The sequence below is a fragment of the Acomys russatus genome, chromosome 7 (genome assembly GCF_903995435.1).
Source record: "Acomys russatus chromosome 7, mAcoRus1.1, whole genome shotgun sequence".
Lineage (NCBI taxonomy): Eukaryota > Metazoa > Chordata > Mammalia > Rodentia > Muridae > Acomys > Acomys russatus.
In genome coordinates, this window is record NC_067143.1 from 50,095,435 (window position 1) to 50,114,619 (window position 19,185).

The 19,185-nt window shown below is 52.8% G+C and overlaps 2 protein-coding genes across 3 annotated transcripts in view; both read right to left on the reverse strand.

The window, feature by feature from the left end:
• Capn5 (calpain 5) overlaps positions 1–19,185 on the reverse strand; it is a 55,222-nt gene that overhangs the window by 9,333 nt on the left and 26,704 nt on the right. For both annotated transcript variants that reach the window (XM_051148987.1, XM_051148988.1), the window contains exons 4-5: positions 4,014–4,222; positions 232–424 (exon numbers count right to left, since the gene is read on the reverse strand). In XM_051148987.1, coding sequence (XP_051004944.1) covers positions 232–424; positions 4,014–4,222 — 402 coding nt within the window. The remainder of the gene's footprint in view (positions 1–231; positions 425–4,013; positions 4,223–19,185) is intronic.
• Omp (olfactory marker protein) lies at positions 12,588–14,198 on the reverse strand. Its single transcript, XM_051148990.1, has one exon. The coding sequence runs from the start codon at positions 13,438–13,440 to the stop codon at positions 12,949–12,951; it is 492 nt and encodes a 163-aa protein (XP_051004947.1). The 5' UTR covers positions 13,441–14,198; the 3' UTR covers positions 12,588–12,948.

The window sequence follows — 19,185 nt, forward strand, 5'->3', positions numbered from 1 at the left end:
CCAGCTTCAGGGAGCCTGAAAGGGGTCTGAATGATGAAGGGGGGCGTTGCATGGTGCAGGGGTTAAGGCTGGATCTGCATTGCTGCTCAGCTCTGGTGAAGGGGAGCTGTGCTCTCCCACCACTCCGGTCCCCAGGAAGCCGGGAGTCAGTGTGATGAACTGGCAGGGGGAGGGGCCAGGCTCAGCCCCACTCCTTCCCATCAGGGCTTGGGGTCTGCCCTGCAGTCCTACCTTGATGGAGGCACTGATGAGGCCGCCTCTGCTGTGCACCTTCAGCACGCGGTCAAAGAGCTGATTCCTCTTGGCCTCATCGTTGGCCAAGTCCCCCTCGGTCAGGTCGATGGGTTCAGAAACACCACCTGTGAAATCTACTAGTGCATCGGCCGTGTTGCCTCCATCCAGGGCCTGGTAACAGCCTGCCAGCCTGGGAGACGACAGACAAGGAATTCCCAGCTCAGGCTCCCAGGCAGATCTAAATCTTTGTCCTCATCCAGGAACTGCCTGAAGCTCAGAAGTCAAGCAAACTGCTACAGTCTCATAGCAAGCCACAGCACAGCCAATATTAGAGCCCAAGTCTTAACTCCCAGGTCCTCAGCCAGGGGAAGGTAGTGGCGGCGGCAGCCCTCAGGACACAGAGGCAGGAGGATCTCTGAGTTCTAGGACAGCCTGGTCTACAGAGCAAGTTCCAGGACAGCCAGGACTACACTATACAGAGAAACCCTGTCTTGTAAAACCAAACCCAAACCCAACCCAAACCAACAACAAAAACAAAATAAAATCCAAAACACCCCATTGTACACAGTCTGTCTCACTGAACATCACCACTGTAGGACTCAAATTCTCTAGGCTTTAAGAAGCCTTTCTTTACAAATCAGTTGTTCAAATATGTATCAGTCCTACTTAAAAGCTTAAAAGTTCACACACAACAATTAGGGTAAGTGATGTAGTTCATAATGACAACAATGCACAGCTCTAAGGAATTGGTTTTAAAAAGAAATGCTCTATCTAATGCTCTGGAACATTCTAGAAGGTACTACAATGGGGTAGGGGAAATGCTTGCTTGTTATGCTTGCAGAAGCAGTCCAGCTGGATCCCACTTATGTTCTCAGGGGTAAGCAATAATCCCTTAAAGCTGCTTCTGGTCAGAGACATGGCTGTTTCTGGGGACTGGGAGATCTGTGTCCAGTTTCCTTGAGGGGGCTTTAAAACTATATTAGTCATCTATTGTATGTGACACAGTGACTGAGAATATGAATAGCAGAGAGATACGCAGTACAGTGACATCAGTGTACACTGAAGAGACACACCCACAAAACAGTGCCGTGCTTTGTTAGGATGTCTACAAGCAGCAATCACAGCTCTTAAAAGAAGCTGGCATGGGAGAAGGGGGAAATAGAAGGATCCAGAGGGTCCTAGAAACCTACAAGAAGAATACTGTGATGGGCAGATCTGGGCCCAGGGGTCCTGCTCTAACTATGGCACCAGCCAAGGACAATACGTGCAGTAAACTTCGAACCTCAAACCAGATCTAACCAATGGACAGGACAGTCTCCACAGTTGAGTGCAGAGTGGAGAGTGGAGACTGACTTTCATAAGATCTCGGGTGCCCCATATTTGACCACATCCCCTGGATGGGGAGGCCTGGTTGCACTCAGAGGAAGGATAGCAGGCTACCAAAAAGAGACTTGATACCCTATGATCATATATGGGGGTGGGGGGAGGTCCCCCTCAGTCACAGTCATAGGGGAGGGGAGTAGGGGGAAAGCGGGAGGGAGGGAAGAATGGGAAGATACAAGGGATGGGATAACCATTGAGATGTAATATGAATAAATTAATAATCTATATTAATAAAAATAAGCTGGCGTAATAGCACATGCCTGTAACCTCAGCACTTGGGAATAGGAGTTCAAGGCCAGCTTCTGCTGCTCAGCTCTGGGGAAGGGGAGTTTGGGGAAAGCCCACAGGAGACCCTGTCTCACAACACCAAACATGATACTGCAAGATCATTTGTTAGAGGAAAGACGGTGCAGAGAATAAAAGAGGAAACTGGAGGCACAGATGCTAACGATGGTGATGGTGAAGGCAGGGAGGGAGTGGCCTTCATTGTTTTCTATAGCTTCTGGATTTGCTCTAAAAGGCACATACTCATTTTACAATTCAAAGAGTAAATAAGAACTGGGGAGGCAGCTCAGTGGTTAAAGCAATTGCCAGGCAAGCCTGAGGGCTAGAGCTCAAATCCCAGAACCCAAGTAAATACAAGTAGATGTAAGACCTGTCATTTCAGCCTCGGCAGGGAGAGACAGGATCCTGGGACCAAGCTGGCTAGCAAGACTAGCCGAATCCGTGAGCTCTGGGTTTGACTGAGAGTCCTGCCTCAATCAGTAAAGTGAAAGAGCGACCCAGGATGTGTCCAACATCAACCTCAGGACTCCACATGCACACACCCACACACATGCACACACACCCACACACAAGTGTACAAGTTTGCCCCCACACACAAAAATATACCTAAGTACACCTCCTACACACAAATGGAAAAGGAAATTAAAAGTTAAAAGTAAATAAGCAAATAAATAAATAAATAAAAGCAAGAATAAAATGATACAGCCACTATGGAGACTTCCTCAAAAAGTCACATATTGAACAGTAACATGACCTAGCTGTTCTGCTGCCAGGATACACTGGAAACAGGTGAAAGCAGAGACTTGGACACTTGCACACCCACAATCACAGCAGTACTATTCACAGCGCCCCGAGAGGGGGCACTGCCCAACTGCCCATCCACAAACAGATAAGGCTGGACGTGGAGCTGCAGTGGAAAATCAGCAACAAAAGAAAAACAAAAACAAAATGCGGAAATAAGCTGCAGTGTGACCCGACCTTGAACATATCACACTGAGTGAAAGGAGCCAGACCTAGAGGAACAAATATTGTAGGGTTCCCTGCATATGAGGTGCCCTGAACAGGTAGATTCATAGGCAAGGACAGGAGTTCACCAGGGCACAGGGAGGAAAAAGGTAAGTTATTGCTTAATGGCGAAGAATTTCTGCTGGAGCAGGGTATGAAAAGTATTTGGATGTAGGCAGTGGAGACAGCATTGTGGGTAAGAAATGTGTGGCTTAGTGAGAAGTTGTGTGTGTGTGTGTGTGTGTGTGTGTGTGTGTGTGTGTGTGTGTGTGTGTGTGTTTGTGTGTGTGTGTGTAATCAATAAAACTTTATTTATAAACTAAATTAAGAGCTGGAAGTGTAGCTCAGCGGTGGAGCACTTGCCTAGCAGGCAGAAGGCCCTACACTGCATCCCGCCAGTGGTAGTGGAAACACAGTGGCCACTAAAGGACCAGCAGCTCTGTTTTCTTAGGGTTATATTCACAGGTGACTTTTCCTGGGTTAGCTTTTCCTTTTCTTTCCCTCTCTTCCATGCAGGCTCAAGATTCCTCTCACACTCTCTGCTACCTCTGACCCCTTCACATATCCTCCAAAGGCCTAGGGAGCGGACCCAGGGGAGGCTCCTCTCAGGCTAGCTGGAACCAGCTGACATTCCTGCCCTGAAATGAGCATCTTTGCTGGTGCCCACTCTGTGCTAGGTCCGACAAGAAGAAGACAGGCATCTGACCCACCCACGGTCCACCATCCAGACCAGATCTCAGGTGCCACATCTCAGGAAAGGCTCCCAGGGAGGAGGTGTGGGGGTGGAGTCAGCACTGTGCACTGGAGGGTAAGATACACTGCCATAAACATGAATGTCAGCCCCACCTGCCTGCCTCCTCCCAGCTCTTTCCCTTACCGTCCAGGTCACCGCCGAAGCCAGAACAGGCCCTGTTGGCAAGGTGCTTGGGTCTAGGCTCTGAGCATGCTGTCTGCTAGGCTCCAGCCCCTCGCCTCTGTGACAGGAGCCCTTCCTAAAGGCCCATGGAGCCCATCACTGGCCTGGCAACTCAGTCAGGTCATCCTACCCAGACAGTTCCACCTGGTCAACCCACCTGGCCACCCCGCCTGGCCACAGCCACACCTACTTGGCATAGGCCTTCTCCACCAGGGCACACCAGAACTCATTTCGGGAGTTGGAGTGGCAGTAAATGAGCTGGTTGTTGACTGTGGGCAGCCGGTCATCGATGACCACGTCCACCCACTCCCCAAAGCGCCAAAAGTGGAAATGGAAGATTCCAGCATAGGCGGCAGGCTTCTCAGGGTCCCATTCCTGCTCCTTCCAGTCCGGGATGACCTAGGTGGGAGAAAGGAGACAAAGTGAGGGCACTGAGAGGCAGCTGGCTCCTGAGGAAAATGCGGTGCGTGTTCCCAAAGAAACGGAACGGGAGTACTGGAATTCATCTCATCTCTGCGTAAACACTGGGACCTGGTGAACACTCTGGGCTTGGGACTCAGGTTCTGTGTCTGTCAGAGCCAGAGGCTTAGGCCCCTTCTAGCCACAGTGTTGTAAGACCCCACAGGCTTTCCTCCCTGCCAGCCTCCCTCACATCTGCCCCCTCCAGGCCAGCCTCAGGCAGAAGCCAGCAGCCATGCCAGACTTGTCTCTCTCCCAACCTAAGCAGCTGCTCCCAGCTCCTGCCTTCCTCTGACTTCTCATCAGCACCACCTGGCCCTCCCCCACACCATCTCTGGTTCTCAGACACTTTAACAGCATTGACACCCACAGGCACCTTGGCCCCCACTCAGCGGCAAACCAGCAAGATGACGTCACTCTCCTAAGGGGCCTTCCTACCCAGCCTCACTTCTTTACCTTCTCACGGTTCCCAGATCAGCTCCCTACCCTCCTTCCTCACACGTCTTCTTCGAGGGCCACTCTGTCATCCAGGAATACCCGCCCCCCCCCCCCCCCCCCCCCCGGCCGACTCTCGACCAGACAAGGACCCCTATACCTCAGCCTGTGGGCCAAACACTTCTCTGAAATCCGTACTTTCACTGAGTTAGTAGAACAAGCAGCACGTCACTCAGGCTATGCTGCTACCTCAGAAGGCTCAGCTCTTTGTGGTAAGGCTAGCACCTTGCTTTACTCCCACCTGGCACAGGTGCATCTGTGTTACACATATGTTGACCGAATGTATGAACTCACGGTCATGCATTAGGATTCTAATATGTAGCATGTTGGAAGCACCACACAAACGCCAGGGCTTGGGCCTGATGCACCATAGCTGAATATAATTTTCATAGCAGCTCCACGAGGAAATTGCTATTACCCACCTCAGCTAGGCAAGTGGGAAAATTAAGGCTCAGAGATGAAAAATCATTCATCCAGAGCCACAGAGTTAGGAAAATACGAATAACAATAAAAGCATGTACTTTGGAGGCAGATGGATTCGAGGCGAGGATTCAAACCCAGGCCTGCGTGTTTACAGGTGAGTTATTTTGCAGTATAAATTACTTTGTGGGCCCAGGGCCATGCTAGCCGTTGAAGACCAAGAGGACCCAGGCACAGTACATGCCCTCAAGAAGCCTTGAGCCTGGTGAGGGAGGGAGGGAGGCACAGGGGGGACACACATGGTGTGGAGCTGGCCACAGCTGAGCAGATGTCCCAGGAGTTGGCATAGGTGCCTCCCAAGCTCAGGAGGCAGGCCAGGAAGGGGGAACACCACAGCTCTCTATGTCAGAGTAACCAGCTAACTCTGCTGGGTATGATCCAAGCACAGCTGAGCACCACCTGGAGCACAGGCAGTTCCTTCGAGAAGAAAGTCACTAGTTCAGATAGCAGTGCTCAGGCACGCACATGGGGTCGGCGCGCAAGCTGCAGCCTTAACCGTACTGGCCGGAGCCTCCGCCCTCATACTAATTAGGGATGTGTTGTTTATACACCTTACACATCAACAGGGACTCGAGCAAAGGAGAGTAGACTCCAGTGAGACAGTGGAGGCTGAAAAACAAAGATGCCAACTCTGGGGAGAGGTACTACCACCACTCCTCTATAAGGAATCTGGGGAGGTGCCAGGCACAGGTCAGCTGTTTCCTATGGTGCCCCTGCCTCCCAGCTATGCAGGATGTTGCCCTGGGAAGTCACTGGCAGAGGCTGCCACAAGCAGTGTTCCAATATGGGCCTAGCAACCTGGGCCTGGGTCTGTAACCAGGCTTTGCCCAGTATTGCCGGCTGCTTCCTTTCTCTCCTCACCTCTGTCTTCAGCCAACTCTATCACCTTTTGAGATAAAAGCTCCCAGGTTGGTCTCTGATCTGACCCCTAGCACTGCCTCCCTGGCTTACTTTCAAGGCAGAACACTGGGTTTAAAAAAAAAAAATGGGGCCTATACAAGGTGATGTCATTCCACTGCACAGATGGGAAAACTGAGGTCCAGAGAAGCTGCCCAAGGATACAGAACCATACCCAACAGCAGAGAGCCACGCCCAAGGGCCTGGCCCACTGCCTCGCTGCCTCCTCCCCTGAGATTCTGCACTGGGTGCTGAGGACTGCAAGGGAAGGGGTGAGGAGCCCTCAAAGGGCGTGGGGAGGTATGCTGGGACCTGGGAGGATCATTAATCAAACTCAGGGCTTGGCCCTGAGCCCATGGCAGCCCAAGAAGCAGCTAACGAGGCTCCAGGGCTAGAGATCCAGAGTCAGGATCTCTGGGGGCCTCAATTTCCCCTCCTGCACCACGGCCGTTAGAACTGGTATGGAGTGGGCTCCACAGTGGCTTTTCACTCTCAGCCTCTCTGCAGCCTGCTGGACAATGAGGGTGGGAAGAGGAAGTCCAGACACATCTAACCACATGCCACACGTGCCTATGTCACAGGTCAAGGAGGCCTCCAGCCTCTGTATCTAAGCCAAAAGATACAGGAAGCTGCTGCAAACAGACAGACCCACCTGAGTTTTGGGAAGGGAGTGGCAGTGAACGTTCAAGTCCACGAGGTCACAGTGACACAGAACAGTCACTACGGGAGGAGGGTAGCAGATGGACTTACTTCTTGAGATGGGAAATTTAAAGAATGAAATACAGACCCTGTTTTGATTTTTGTTTGTTTTGTTTTGTTTTTCCTGCATAGCATACCATAGGGCAACCAAACAGCAAGGGAAGGGGGTCTCTGAGAAAAAAAGGTAAGAAGTGAGGAAGAAAGAATGATACTGAGTTATTTATAGTTTGAAACCATTGATGCATTAATTGTTGGGGGTATAAGATCCTAGCCCTGGGTTGTGGGGAGTTTGAGGCAGGAAAACCAAATTCTGGGCCTGCCTGGCCTAGACCCTGTTTCAAAGAATTAATAAGGGCTAAGGATGTACCTCCATGGTAGAGGAGTGCTTGCCTAACATATGGGAAGACTGGGCTGCACCCTGCCGCCCTGCACCAAATTGGTGTGGTTACCTCATGCCTGTAACCCCAGGACTTAGAAGGTGGAAGAAGGGATGACCAGAAATTCCCACACAGCTGCATATCCGGTTCTAGCCAGCCTCACATAAGAGACCTCGTCTGAAAAACCCCAAAACTCTGAATCTTAACAAGGTCCAATGCTGGGCTACAGAAATACAGGAGCCAGAGGACATGTCAAACACCTGCAGTGAGGATGCAGCCAGCAAACCCGACGCAGGGAGAAATGCACAACCCAGCTTCTTCAATAAATAAATTGCAGGGGGAAATGATAAGAAGATAGGGCAACTGTGCCACAGCTATTATGAAGTTCTGTTTGGTTCCCACGTAAGCAGACTGCCGAGCCTGCACACAGACTGCCGACCCTGTGCATCTTTCAAACTAGAGCGTTTACTGTGTGCTCAGTGACTCAGGGTTTTCAGACTAGAAATACTCAGTGAGTAAAGTATATGTAAATACCAAAAAACCTGAAGTTGGAATTCTGGGTTCCAAACATTTTGGTTTACTTTAAAATATTGTGGGTGCATATGAGTATTATAGCAAATATGTGTATGTTTATGTGTGTGTGTGTGTGTGTGTACATACACACACACACACACTCACACACACACACATTAAGAGTTAATGTGTGTGGGTATGTTGCCTGTGTACCACTCGCATGCCTGGTGCCTGCAGAGGACAGAAGGTACAGACAGTTGGGAGCCACAGTGTGGGTGCTGGGAACCGAACTCAGGTCCTCTGGAAGAGCAACAGGCACTCCTAACTGCTCAGCTCTCTCTGCAGCCCTATAACTACATAAGTTTTAAGTGAGCCCTTCCCTTTCAGAACTATACCCATCAACATTTGTGGATGAAGTGATGCTGGGGACGTGAGTGGGGTACAGATGCAGCAAGACTGAGAGTGGCTGCCGCGAAAGGATGTTTTGTGGTCCCTATGTGTCACTGGGGACACCAGAGCCTGGCCTGGCCGTGGAACCCCAAGGAGGGAAGTGGGGGCCTCTCTGCTCATCTTCTCACCTTGTCCCCCAAGTTTCTCCTTTTAGGACCCATAGACATCTACTATGACTGTGAATACCTCACGATGACTCGTGCCACACCCTAGGCACCTGGCTCGGCGGCACTGTCCCTTCCTTTAGCCCCAGGCAGCTCAGCAGCCCCTCTTGGCCTCCCAGCACTAGTCATCCCCCCCCCCCCATCCACTTGGAGGTATTTCCTTGAGAGGGCTACAGGCAAATGTGGTTCCACCTCGGATCCCTAGCACCCAGCACAGGCCTGGCCCAGCACCAAAGCTGGCTGGGAGATGCTAATGCTGGTCAGAGAGAGGCTCCTAATTCACCTACCCTTCCCTCCAGGGCTGTTACGAGGATGATAACAGATGGCTGTGGGGAGCCTCACACATTGTAGAGGGCTGTGATATCTGCAGATATGTCAGCCTGAGGACCTAGGGGCAGGGAGGTAGACAGCTCCTGGGCAACCCTCCCTCCCAGAGTCATCAAGAACCTCCAACACCACAGCCTATCAGGTCTCATGGGGATAGTCTGCTTCCCCTTCAAGGAGGTTCCCTTCTGTCAGAGGTCTAGGGGAAGGGAATAGGGCGGAGGAGGGAGGAAGGGTGGGAACGGGAAGATACAAGTGAGGGGATAACAACTGAGATGTAATCTGTATAAATTATAATAAATTAAAATTTAAAAATGAAATGTACATGAAACCATTAAAAAAAGAACGTCCAACACTACCTGCTCCCTTTCCTCCCTTCCTCCCTCTCTCTTATCTCCCCCCCTCTCCCTACCTCCCGCCCCCAGCCCCCTCTCTGTATGTGTGCAGGTGTTCAGGCCCTGAAGTAGAGGGCTATGGGATTTAGAGCCCTTCATACGACCCATGGGATCCACACGGGTCCACATACCAGTGCAGACAGGGTGCCCCGCAGCGCCCTCTGGTGTTGAGTTTCCCGGGAACCTTTCAGACTCAGGCACCTGGCTGGAATGCCCCTTGCTCAGCAGCTGACCCTGTCTACACTAGGCTTGGGGGTCAAGAGCCCAGGAAGGGTGGCACTGCCCAGGTGGCACTACCTACGTGTAGTGTGAGCAAGTGTGAAAGTGAGTGTAAAGAATGGGGAACAGGCACGAGCTTTTCAGATCCCAAGGGTTGGCTTAAGGGCATTTCTGAGCAACCCTGAGGAAATGGCAGAGTGGGGGTTGTTGTAAGAGGGATCCTGTGACACCTGAGCTGGGCGAGGTGAGGCACAGGCTTTGGGTCTCAAACCCAGTAGTCTCTGCTGTGGGATTCTTCAAGTCTTAGTTTCTGACTTGACACGCTTCAAATTCCCCAGGCTTCAGATACAGACACCATCCCTATGTCCCGGAACAGTGAGTGCAGAGCTGCTCGGGGGTGGGCAACACTGCTCAGGCCATAGTGACCCCTGCTCATAGGGCAGGAGGACTCTGGCCTTCTACTCTCTAGGCACAGTGGGACATCTGATCCTGATTATTATAATGGGGGTGAACTCACTCCATTACTACTCTCTGGGACCACAGAGCCCAGCCTGGCATCTGCCTGTCCCTTCACAGCACCTGCTGCCATCAGCACTGGCCTGCTGTGCAGTCTTGGGCAACGCCCTTCACCTCTCTGAACCTCAAGTTCCTATTCAGTAAACAGACCTTCCAAGCCTTCTCAAGATGCTATGGAGTTTGTAGGAGTCACTAGGTTAGTAACAACTAGCCACTGGAAAGCAGGTGACTTCCAGGGTGTTTGCGTTACTGACATTTGTCATTTGACCTTCCCAGAACTGCTGGGAGGCACCACTGATTACCAGGTAGGAAACGGGCCTAGAGAGGCTGCCTGGGGCCATACGGCAGGTCAGTAGCTGGTAGAAGAGGGCCCCACAGCTACAGACACTGGCTCTCTGGCAATCGGAGGTTCCAGGGCTCCTCCTTCCATGATTCCCAGTGGTTTCTACAGCAAATGGGCCCTGGACTTTGGCCCTCTCAGAGGCCAGCTTCAAGGCTGGCTGGATAAAATGGATGGAGATAGTCTGGGGAGGGACACAAGGCAACACAGAGGCTCCTGAGCCATGAGGAGGCAGCTCAGGGAAGTGTCTCTGAAAGCCAAGAGTAGGGGCAAGGTGCCAAAAGCGAAGGGGAGACCCCCACCTCCACATACTCAGAAGCTAAGGGAAAGCCAACTCATGGAGCCCTGTGGGAAACCCAGTCCTGATGAGGTACCTCACTGCTACATCTTCCTCTGTAGGAAGCCATCCTAATATGCCTGGGTCCTCAGAAGAGGTGGGCGAGCATCTTTCCCCAGCCCGTCTCAGGAGGTCACAGTCGTGGGATCAAAGGTCCAAGGGCTCAGAGCCAGATTCCCAGACCCCTCCATGCCCCAGGATGGAGGCCTCTCCCACTGGGCCTCAGTTGTCCCTACCCAAAAATGGGTGAGTATGAGAGATGATGAGAGCTGAACTGTGAAAGTCCAGTGGGGCTCTAAGGTGACACCATCTACAGCTACCCCAATGCCAGGATCAGAGGAGAAAGTTTTGAAGACATGGCCCAGAATCAGGGACTCTATTTGGAAGGTCAAGCCCAGGAGACAGTCAGGAGCTCCTAGGGGACACAGAGCCCAACAGTGACCAAGAGCAGACTAAATTGCTATCAGACCCACTCACTACACTCAGTCACTCCTGTGGTCCCTGGCCACGAGCATGGCCTCAGCTTGCTCTTTTATACGGCAGAGGCTGCGTTGCTACCTGCGGGACAGCTAGGAGACCTAAGACAGGTGACACCCAGTCCTGACGAAGGACCTCACTGTTCCCCCTCATCCTGAAGGGTTGGCAAGGTGGAGCTCCTCAGAACTGCCCTGCCCCTCCAGGAAAGGCTTCCGATGCTATGAGCTTACAGTGAGAGAAACAAAGCACATCACGGAGGCATACCACACACCACAGCACACCGCAGAGGTGAGGGCACACAGTCTTTATTGGGGATGTGTGACAGGTACAGCAGAGACACGCAGCTCCTCAAGGGCAGATGGAGTGAGGCAGAGTTAGGGGACAGGCATTGTGAACCAAGGGGGTCTATAGAGCTCTAGGGAGAGGTCAGAAAGAGAGGCAGAAAGGTAGAGGCACTGTCTAGGTATGACTCCCTAGAGTCAGCAGGGTCCAGAAGCACAGGCCAATGCTTCCGCAGGTACCGTACAGAGCAGAGCCACCAGTACAACAGACCAGTGCCGCAGCCTATCTCCTGCCTCGGAGGAGCTGGGGCTTGCCCTCCTGGCAGCCCAGCCCCTGGGACAGCTCCTACCTTCAGATCTTGACGCACTGGTATCCCAGGTGGAGGCAGCCTTGAGACAGACTCGGGGAAGGGCACTGCTGAGGTGCCCCTGGCTGATGCTATGTGGCAGGAGAGGCGCCTCCAAAGGGAGGCTCTCAGCATGTGCAGGGTGAGAGAAAATGAGCCTATGGCTAGGACTGAATCTGCTGATAACTGTTTTCCCGTCACTCCGGTGAGTGGGTTGCCCTGGATGGCCTCCGAGGCCAGCACTAGGCATCACCTCGAGCCTACTTCAGCCATCAGCCATCATTAACTGCCCCCCAAGCCTTACCCATGTGCCTCCGCTCTAGGAGACCAGCCAGGAGATGCCCAGAGAGGTGACAGCAAGGACACAACACCGTGTTCCTGACCAGCAAGCGGCAGAGGCCAGCCTTCCTAACAGGGCCATCAGTGTTTCTAGCTCAAAGCCCTGGATCCCTCTAACTCGGTTCTCTGCTTCACCATTTGAGCCTCAGTCTCCCAGTTTAAAAAGCACTGCGCCAAGGAGGGCTTAGTCAGCATCACCTCCACTGAGCCCATGGACCAGACTAGCTCAACGATTAAAGTTAGCCTACCCCTTACCAGGAATAGCCTTTGGGCATGCATCCATACAAATATAGCACGATACCTCTCAATATACATATGTGTGTGGGTAGCTAGAGCGACACCAATTCCTACGCGTTCTTTCACTTCTCCACAGAAACCCGAACCAGACCAGCAAAGTCAGCCACCCTTTGCCAGTCACATCAAGCTCTGTCATCCCTGCTGTCACCCTGCCCAGTGTCTTGAAGGCCCTAAGGTCACAGTGGGCTGATGCTGACACTGGGAGAAACATCATCTTCCTGATGCCAGAGTGCCACTGGGCATTCACCTCCTGGCTCCTCCAGCTTTGGCCAGCAGGGGCAAATGCCTTCTTGCCAGGTTCCCCGGAAGGCAGTTTCCTGTCATTCCTGTCATGCCTTAGTCTTCTGTCCCTGAAGAAAATCAGTGGCTGGCTGTTTGGATCTCTTGGTCAGTCTCTTGCTCTCTTAGTCTCCCTCTCTCTCCACCACAATAAAGCAGAGATGGCAGGTGTCCGAGTGGCCCATCCATTTGCCCACGTGGCCCGATGTGGCCTCTATTGTCTATAGTAGCGGTGTCCAGCTTCTAGACTACAGAGCCATGGGAGATCCCTGTGAGCCGTCGCATTGGCACCAGGGAAAAAGAGGGGTACTCGGGGAGCCTCTGGCCAAAATGAGCACAGAAGGAGCAGCTAGAAGAATGTCCCCAAAATACACAGGAAGAAGGAGGTCCAGGCAGGGGAGAGCTGTGGGCCAGAGGCAGGGCGGCAGCCAGGGCTGTCATCAGAGCTGGTTAAACACCACCGAGGCCTTTAGGTTGGCAGGCTCCACGCCCTCGCCAAAGGTGATAAGGAAATACATGACCTTGCGGATCTTGGCCAGGTCAGACAGGCGCTCCCCAAACTCCAGGGCATCCGCCTCATTCCAATCCATGGCATCGGAATCTTCCTTGCGCCAGAAGATGGCAGCGGGGTCCAGCAGCTGGCGTGTCATGAGGTTGGTGAGGTCAGGCGTCCAGTTCTGCGAAGTGCCCGTGATGGTGACCTTACCCGGTTTGTCCAGGACGACATTCCAGCGGTCAAACTGCAGCTTCTGTTGCTGGATGAAGTCAAGGCGGTAGACGGACTCAGCCGGCCGGAGCAGCTTCTCACCGTCCTGCCTCTTCTCCCCGCGCTGCTTCAGGCTCTCAACACGCAGCCGCATCTGCTTGGTCAGGTCTTGGTCTAGGACCAGCGGCATATCCAGCTGCTGCTTCTGTGGCCCGTCCTCTGCCATGGCCTAAGTGCTACAGCTTGTTGCCACTGTCACCGCTCCCGCCAGCGTCAAGGAAGCAAATGGGCTGGATCCTCAGATGCCAAGAGAAGAGGCCACCTGAAGGCCCGCCTCCCTTTCCAGCCTCTCCTTGTCGCCACTGACCCTCTCTGGCCCCACCCAGTTCTCAGAGCAGGAGATGCACATGAGTGTAAGCCCAACTGCCTCCTAAGTGGTAATGCTGTGCTGTAGGTTGGCTGGAGGGTGACAGGTTCCCTGGGGACCAGAGCACTGATGTCAACTGCTGTGGCAACCACCTTGACTACAGTGGTGGTGGCAAGCTGGAGGCGCGCTTGTTTGTGAAGGCTGTGGTACTCCACAGGGCTGTTGGGAGCTAGGTGGGGGTTCTAGACAGACACATGGAGGTAACCGAAGACCGTCCGGCAAGAGGGGACAGGGTAGCACCAGTGTTGCACATCATTAGTCTCCTGTAGTCAGCCAAGCCTACTTGGTGCCATCGTTGCGTCCTCCCCTGCTCCCAATTCTCCTGTGGCCACCTGCCAAGTCCCGTCAGTCCTGCTTCCCAAATGCCCTGGGTGTCTGCCTCTCCTTTAACGTTAGCACTGAGCCCAGCTGTCACCTCCCATCCGAACCCGCAACTCTCAAATCCCAAATCGTCTGCCAGACAGATGGCTGGCTCTGCTCCCGGAGGCTGTGGTTTGATCGGTCCTACCACACACACTGCACCACATAGCCAGGCCCGGCTCTCACTTCCACCAAAATCCTACCGGCCGTTTTCGCCTACACAGCTCCTGCCCCTCCCCCTAGGAGACATGAGGTCAGGGAAGAGTCTGGAGACTTACATTACTGGTGAGGGTCGGTGGGAGGCAGAACCCAGACAGTGTATGTGGACAGATGGCGGAACTGGAGTCTGTGTGCGCATCTGGGAAGTGGAGGCAGAGAGATGCTACTGTCTCGGGATGCCACCCACAGGAAAGAGGCATGGGGTGAGGCGTAGTAACTGAAAACAATCAAAGGGTCTCGGGGACCCGAGCACATCACACCGCTAGGTGGAGGCCAGGTGAATCAGTGGGATGTTGGAATTATGAACAGCAGAGCGCACCATGATGGACAGCTTACTTGTTTTGTTTTGTTTGAGACAATGTCTCAAGGTGTAGCCATCCAGGGTGGCCCTAAACTCCCAGCATTCCTCCTGCTTGAGCCTCCCAAGTGCTGGGGTTACAGGTATGAGTCATCGTGGCTGGCTGTTTTCACTTGGGGTTGTTTGTTTTATGCAGGGCCTCTCCAGCTGAACCACTCCTTCTAGACCTGTTCCTTTAAGGTGGGAGCGCAGTAAGCTGCCTACACTGGCCTCAATATCCAAATCCTCCTGCCTCGGCCTCCCCAGTGCAGGTTTTAGGATGACAGAAGAGGATCTCTCAGTGGTATCAGTGTAGCGCCCTCACTTAGCATGGACAAGACTCTGGGGTCAGTTCCCGAGTGCTGAGAAAAAGAAATCAACTTCAAACCCTGGGGTGAGTCCTAGCAGCAATTCTAGAACGCAGCATGGACGGAGATGAAGTCAAGCTGCCTGCTCACCCGCCAGCCTTCAGGACAATGTGGCTGAGAGCTATTACTGAGGAACTTCTACTTATTCTCCAAAGAGAAATAGCTCTGTGCTTCCAGCACTACATTCTAATCTTTAAAAAAAAAAACAAAAAACTTTTTTTTCACTGCATTTGTTCATTGTGTGTACATGTATGGCATGTGGAGGTCAGGGCATAACCTGAGGGAATCGGTTTCTCAATCCACCACATGGGTTCCAGGACTGAACTCGGGTTGTTAGGCAGCAGGCTCTGTTTCCTACCTAGCCATGTGGCAAGCCCAGCTTGTATTTGCATGTCTGCTTAAGTGTTTGAGAGAGAGAGTGGTGTGCGTGAGTGTGACTAAGCGTGCAAGCGAGAGTGTGTGACGTGGCAGCTGATGTGTGTGAAGAGGGTACTGGGGACGAAAGGCCGAGCTATGCGTAGGGCAGGCGGGAGCTTTTGCACAGAACTGGACCCCAGACCCTGTTTTGTGTCTAGGCTATTTCCACAGGACCAGATACCCTGACAGGGCAGGTGTTGGGTCTGTGTTGCTCATCACTGTTCAGAAATGCTGACTGTTGAATGAATGAATGAATGAATGAGTGAGTGAGTGACAAGGACTAAAGGTCATTAAGGTACTCAGGGGCCTAGAAGGTGATGCAGAGGTGAGTGTGAAGCACTTCAGGGAAAGGGGCTCTAGACAAGCTGCAGGCAAGCCAACAGTGGTGAGGGTGAAGATGGATGGTGCTGATGCCAAGATCTGTGACGAGAGTTATGGGGGTCAAGAGCAGAGGGCAGGTGTTAACTTCATAGACACAACGATCTCCAGGAAGCCTGAGAAATCAGAGGTGGCAAGCACTTTGTGCCAGGCAACAGGCCAGCACGGAGGGCTGCCAGCAATGCCAGAGGCTGAGGCCGCGGAAGCATCTGCACAGACACAGGCAGGGGGAAGAAGTTGGGTTTCTGCATCCTGTGGGAAGGGGGAGGGGCTCGAGTCTTCTAACAGGGATCCAGGGCCTCTAGGGAGGCCTGGCCTACACCTGGGGGTGGGCGGAGGGGTCCACCTTGCAGGGAGTTGGCGTGAAGGATGTGTGGCTGCTGCCATGGGGACTCACAGGCCCGGCAGGTGGAAGGGTGGCAGGAGCCAGCAAAGAGCTGTGTGGTATGCTGTGGCCAGTGAGGGAAGAAAGACCTAAATGCCACTCAGCCAGCCAGCCACCTGACAGACCCTGTGAGGAGCCATGAAAGGCTGGATGGAGGATGGGACTCAGGAGAGAAAGGCTGCTCTTACGTGGGCCCTGTGGCTGCAGAAGTGTCTGCTGAAACTCCTCAGCCCCAGCAGAGAAAAGACTAGAAGGAAATAAAGAACCCGCTAAGTCTGTGGATGGTGAAAGTCACTTGCTTGTATTTCTCATCTTCCAGCGCCCAGGACGTACCGGGTACCCAGGCTATGGTTAAGTCCTCCATTCGCCACCTCTCAAGGAACCAGTTCATAACTGAGGCACGAGCTGGGACAGGGTGGGACACATTCGCTGTATTATCGTTGTTTTTTGTTCTGACTGAGGCAGGATTTCATGAGCAGGCCGAGCAGGCCTTGAACTCAAGACCTTGCCGCCACAATCTTTGAAAACTGAGGAATAGGGTGAAAGCGGGAGGGAGGGAGGAATGGGAGGATACAAGTGATGGGATAACAGTTGAGTTGTAATCCGAATAAACTAATAAAATTAAAATTAAAAATTAAAAAAAAATGATAGTAAAAATAAAATAAAATAAAAAATAAACTGGCCACAAAGACTGTTGCCTGGCCTCAGGACCCCTTGGCTCTCCCCAACACTGTCCAGGACTGCCAATGCCATGGCTCACTCCCCACCTCCAACACAGGCATATTCTTCCCTTCTGTCTCTTCTGCTGGGAAGCTGAGAGCAGGCAGCAGGCCCATGCCATGTATGGGGCTGCAGCTCCGGGAGAGCCTTGGATCTGGCCTAAGCTGGACCTGGTGACAAGTATTTAATGTGATTACATTCTAATTGTGGGTTCTCAGGGTCTGGGTCACCTCAAATCCACTGTCTGCCTTAGGGAACAACCTGCTGAATTGGGGGGGCAGCATACTGAACCTCTGGGAGCCCATAAGAGAGGGAGCCCTGCAGAATAGATAATTAGGTGGGACGCAGAAGGGAAGAGGGTCAAAGTGTGCAAAGAAGGAACTTCTAAGCACCTAGGATTTGTCCATGAAAAGTTGAAAAGTCAGGTTCACACCGAGGCCCAAGGTCCATGACTAGCAGCCAGAAAAGACTCAGCCTGGCTGGCTTTGAATCCTGTGTCCACCAGCCCCAGGCCACCATGAAGTCTAGGGAAAAAAGCAGCAGCTTCCTAGAGGACAGGCAAGAGTGTCCCAGGCCTGACATATCTGTGCCTGAGGCTCAGCCCTGGGATGTACCACTGGGTCGGGGGTTCAGGTTGTGACCCCTCCCCTCCTGCCCTTCCAGGGGGAGAAAAACAGAGTAGGGCAAGGGAGGCCCCACAGGGCAACAGGACGGAACTAGAGGGGTGACAACAAACAGAACCGAGTCAGTGGGGACAGCAGGGGATGTAAGGCACAGTAATGAGTTCCCCAGGGTCTCCTTGCGTGAACCGCAAGGCTGTCACCATGGTAGCACTCAGAGGTGGAATGCAATTAGCCTAGAGCACCCAACCTTGCCCAGCTATCTCCCACCTCCACCCCTGGGGGGCCAAACTCCTGATAATCTGCCTAGAAGACCATGGTGGTTGAAGTCTCAGCCCTACAGGAAGCTAAGTTTGCACACTGATGAGAAACAGGCCTGCCCACAAGCAAGCCACCTCCTCCACCAGCTAGACAGGGAGTGGGGCCTGGGAGGTGAGGACAGTGAGACACAGCTAGCGCCCGGTCAGGCTCCTGTCAATCAGACACCCAGGGAAATGGGCGGGTGGCAAGGTCAGCTTTGGAGCCATAGCTCTGAACTGGGTTCAAAGTGCGGCAGCCTCTCTGTTCCCCAAGCTCTCTGGGTCCCTCCCTGTTCACCACGCCAGGCTCAGCAAGAAAGGGCAGACTGGGTCAGATCTGCCTCTGGGGAGCTCACCTAGAGGGGAGATGCAGATAAATAGGCAATTACAGGGCAGGGTGGAACAGCACACAGGGCCCAGATGCCCCTCCAGCCCCAGGCCGAGGCCTTGCAGCCTGGGTTCAGAGTCGGTGCTGGAGGCTGCAGCATTGAGGCCTGAATCCTCTCTGGTGCTTGATGCCCATAACACACACATCCTCTGTCGTCCTCCAGTGTGTGAGGCTGTCTAGCATAGACTTCCTAGCCATGGCAGTGGACTCTACCTTAGCACCGAGGGCCCACATCGCTCAGTTGCTGTGTCCCTGACAGGGACACCTACTGGGTGGCTAGGGCCCCACACCCTGTCCAGGATCGGGAGACGATGACAGTACCTGCTATGGTCTTGGCTTTGGCTAAGGCCACAGCTCCCTCTGATGGCCGGCCGAGGGATGCCTAGGAAATCAAGGAAAAAACTTAACCCTATTCCTTGCTTCCTGATTCATGGAAACCTTCTTCTTCTTCTTCTTCTTCTTCTTCTTCTTCTTCTTCTTCTTCTTCTTCTTCTTCTTCTTCTTCTATGTTTAAACGTATTTATTTGTTTACTTGTGTGTCAGGGGCACATGTGGAGGTCAGAGGGCAACTTGTGGGAGTCTATTCTCTTCTTCCACCTGTGGGTCCTGGGCTTCAAACTCAGGCTTGATGGCATGGGCTTTTGCCTGCTGAGCCATCTCCCCTGCCTGGAACATTTGGATGTTGTACAAATAATAATTATTATAATATAGGCCAGTGTGGTCATCACTGACTGAGAGTCACACTGCCAGGGGTCTTACAAGAAGAGCATCTCCTCCTCTTCCTCTTCCTCTTTCTTTTTTTCCTTCATCTCATGCAGAGTTTCATACATTCCAACTAGTCTTGAACTGAAAATGGCCTCCCCTCCCCAGGAAGGTTTTTATTTTAAGTACTGTATTTAAGGCCTCTTGCTGAGTGCTGCCACAAAGGTTCAAGTGGCAGGTCCAGGCCCAAAGTGCCAAAACTTTATCCCTGGCCCAGAACATCAACAACAGGAACCCAGGAATCTCAGAACACGGAGTTGTCCAGACAGACCACACCCTGCTGAGCAACTG

Excerpts from the sequence above, each read along its gene's own strand:
- Omp (XM_051148990.1), bottom strand. The coding sequence starts at position 13,440 with ATGGCAGAGGACGGGCCACAGAAGCAGCAGCTGGATATGCCGCTGGTC.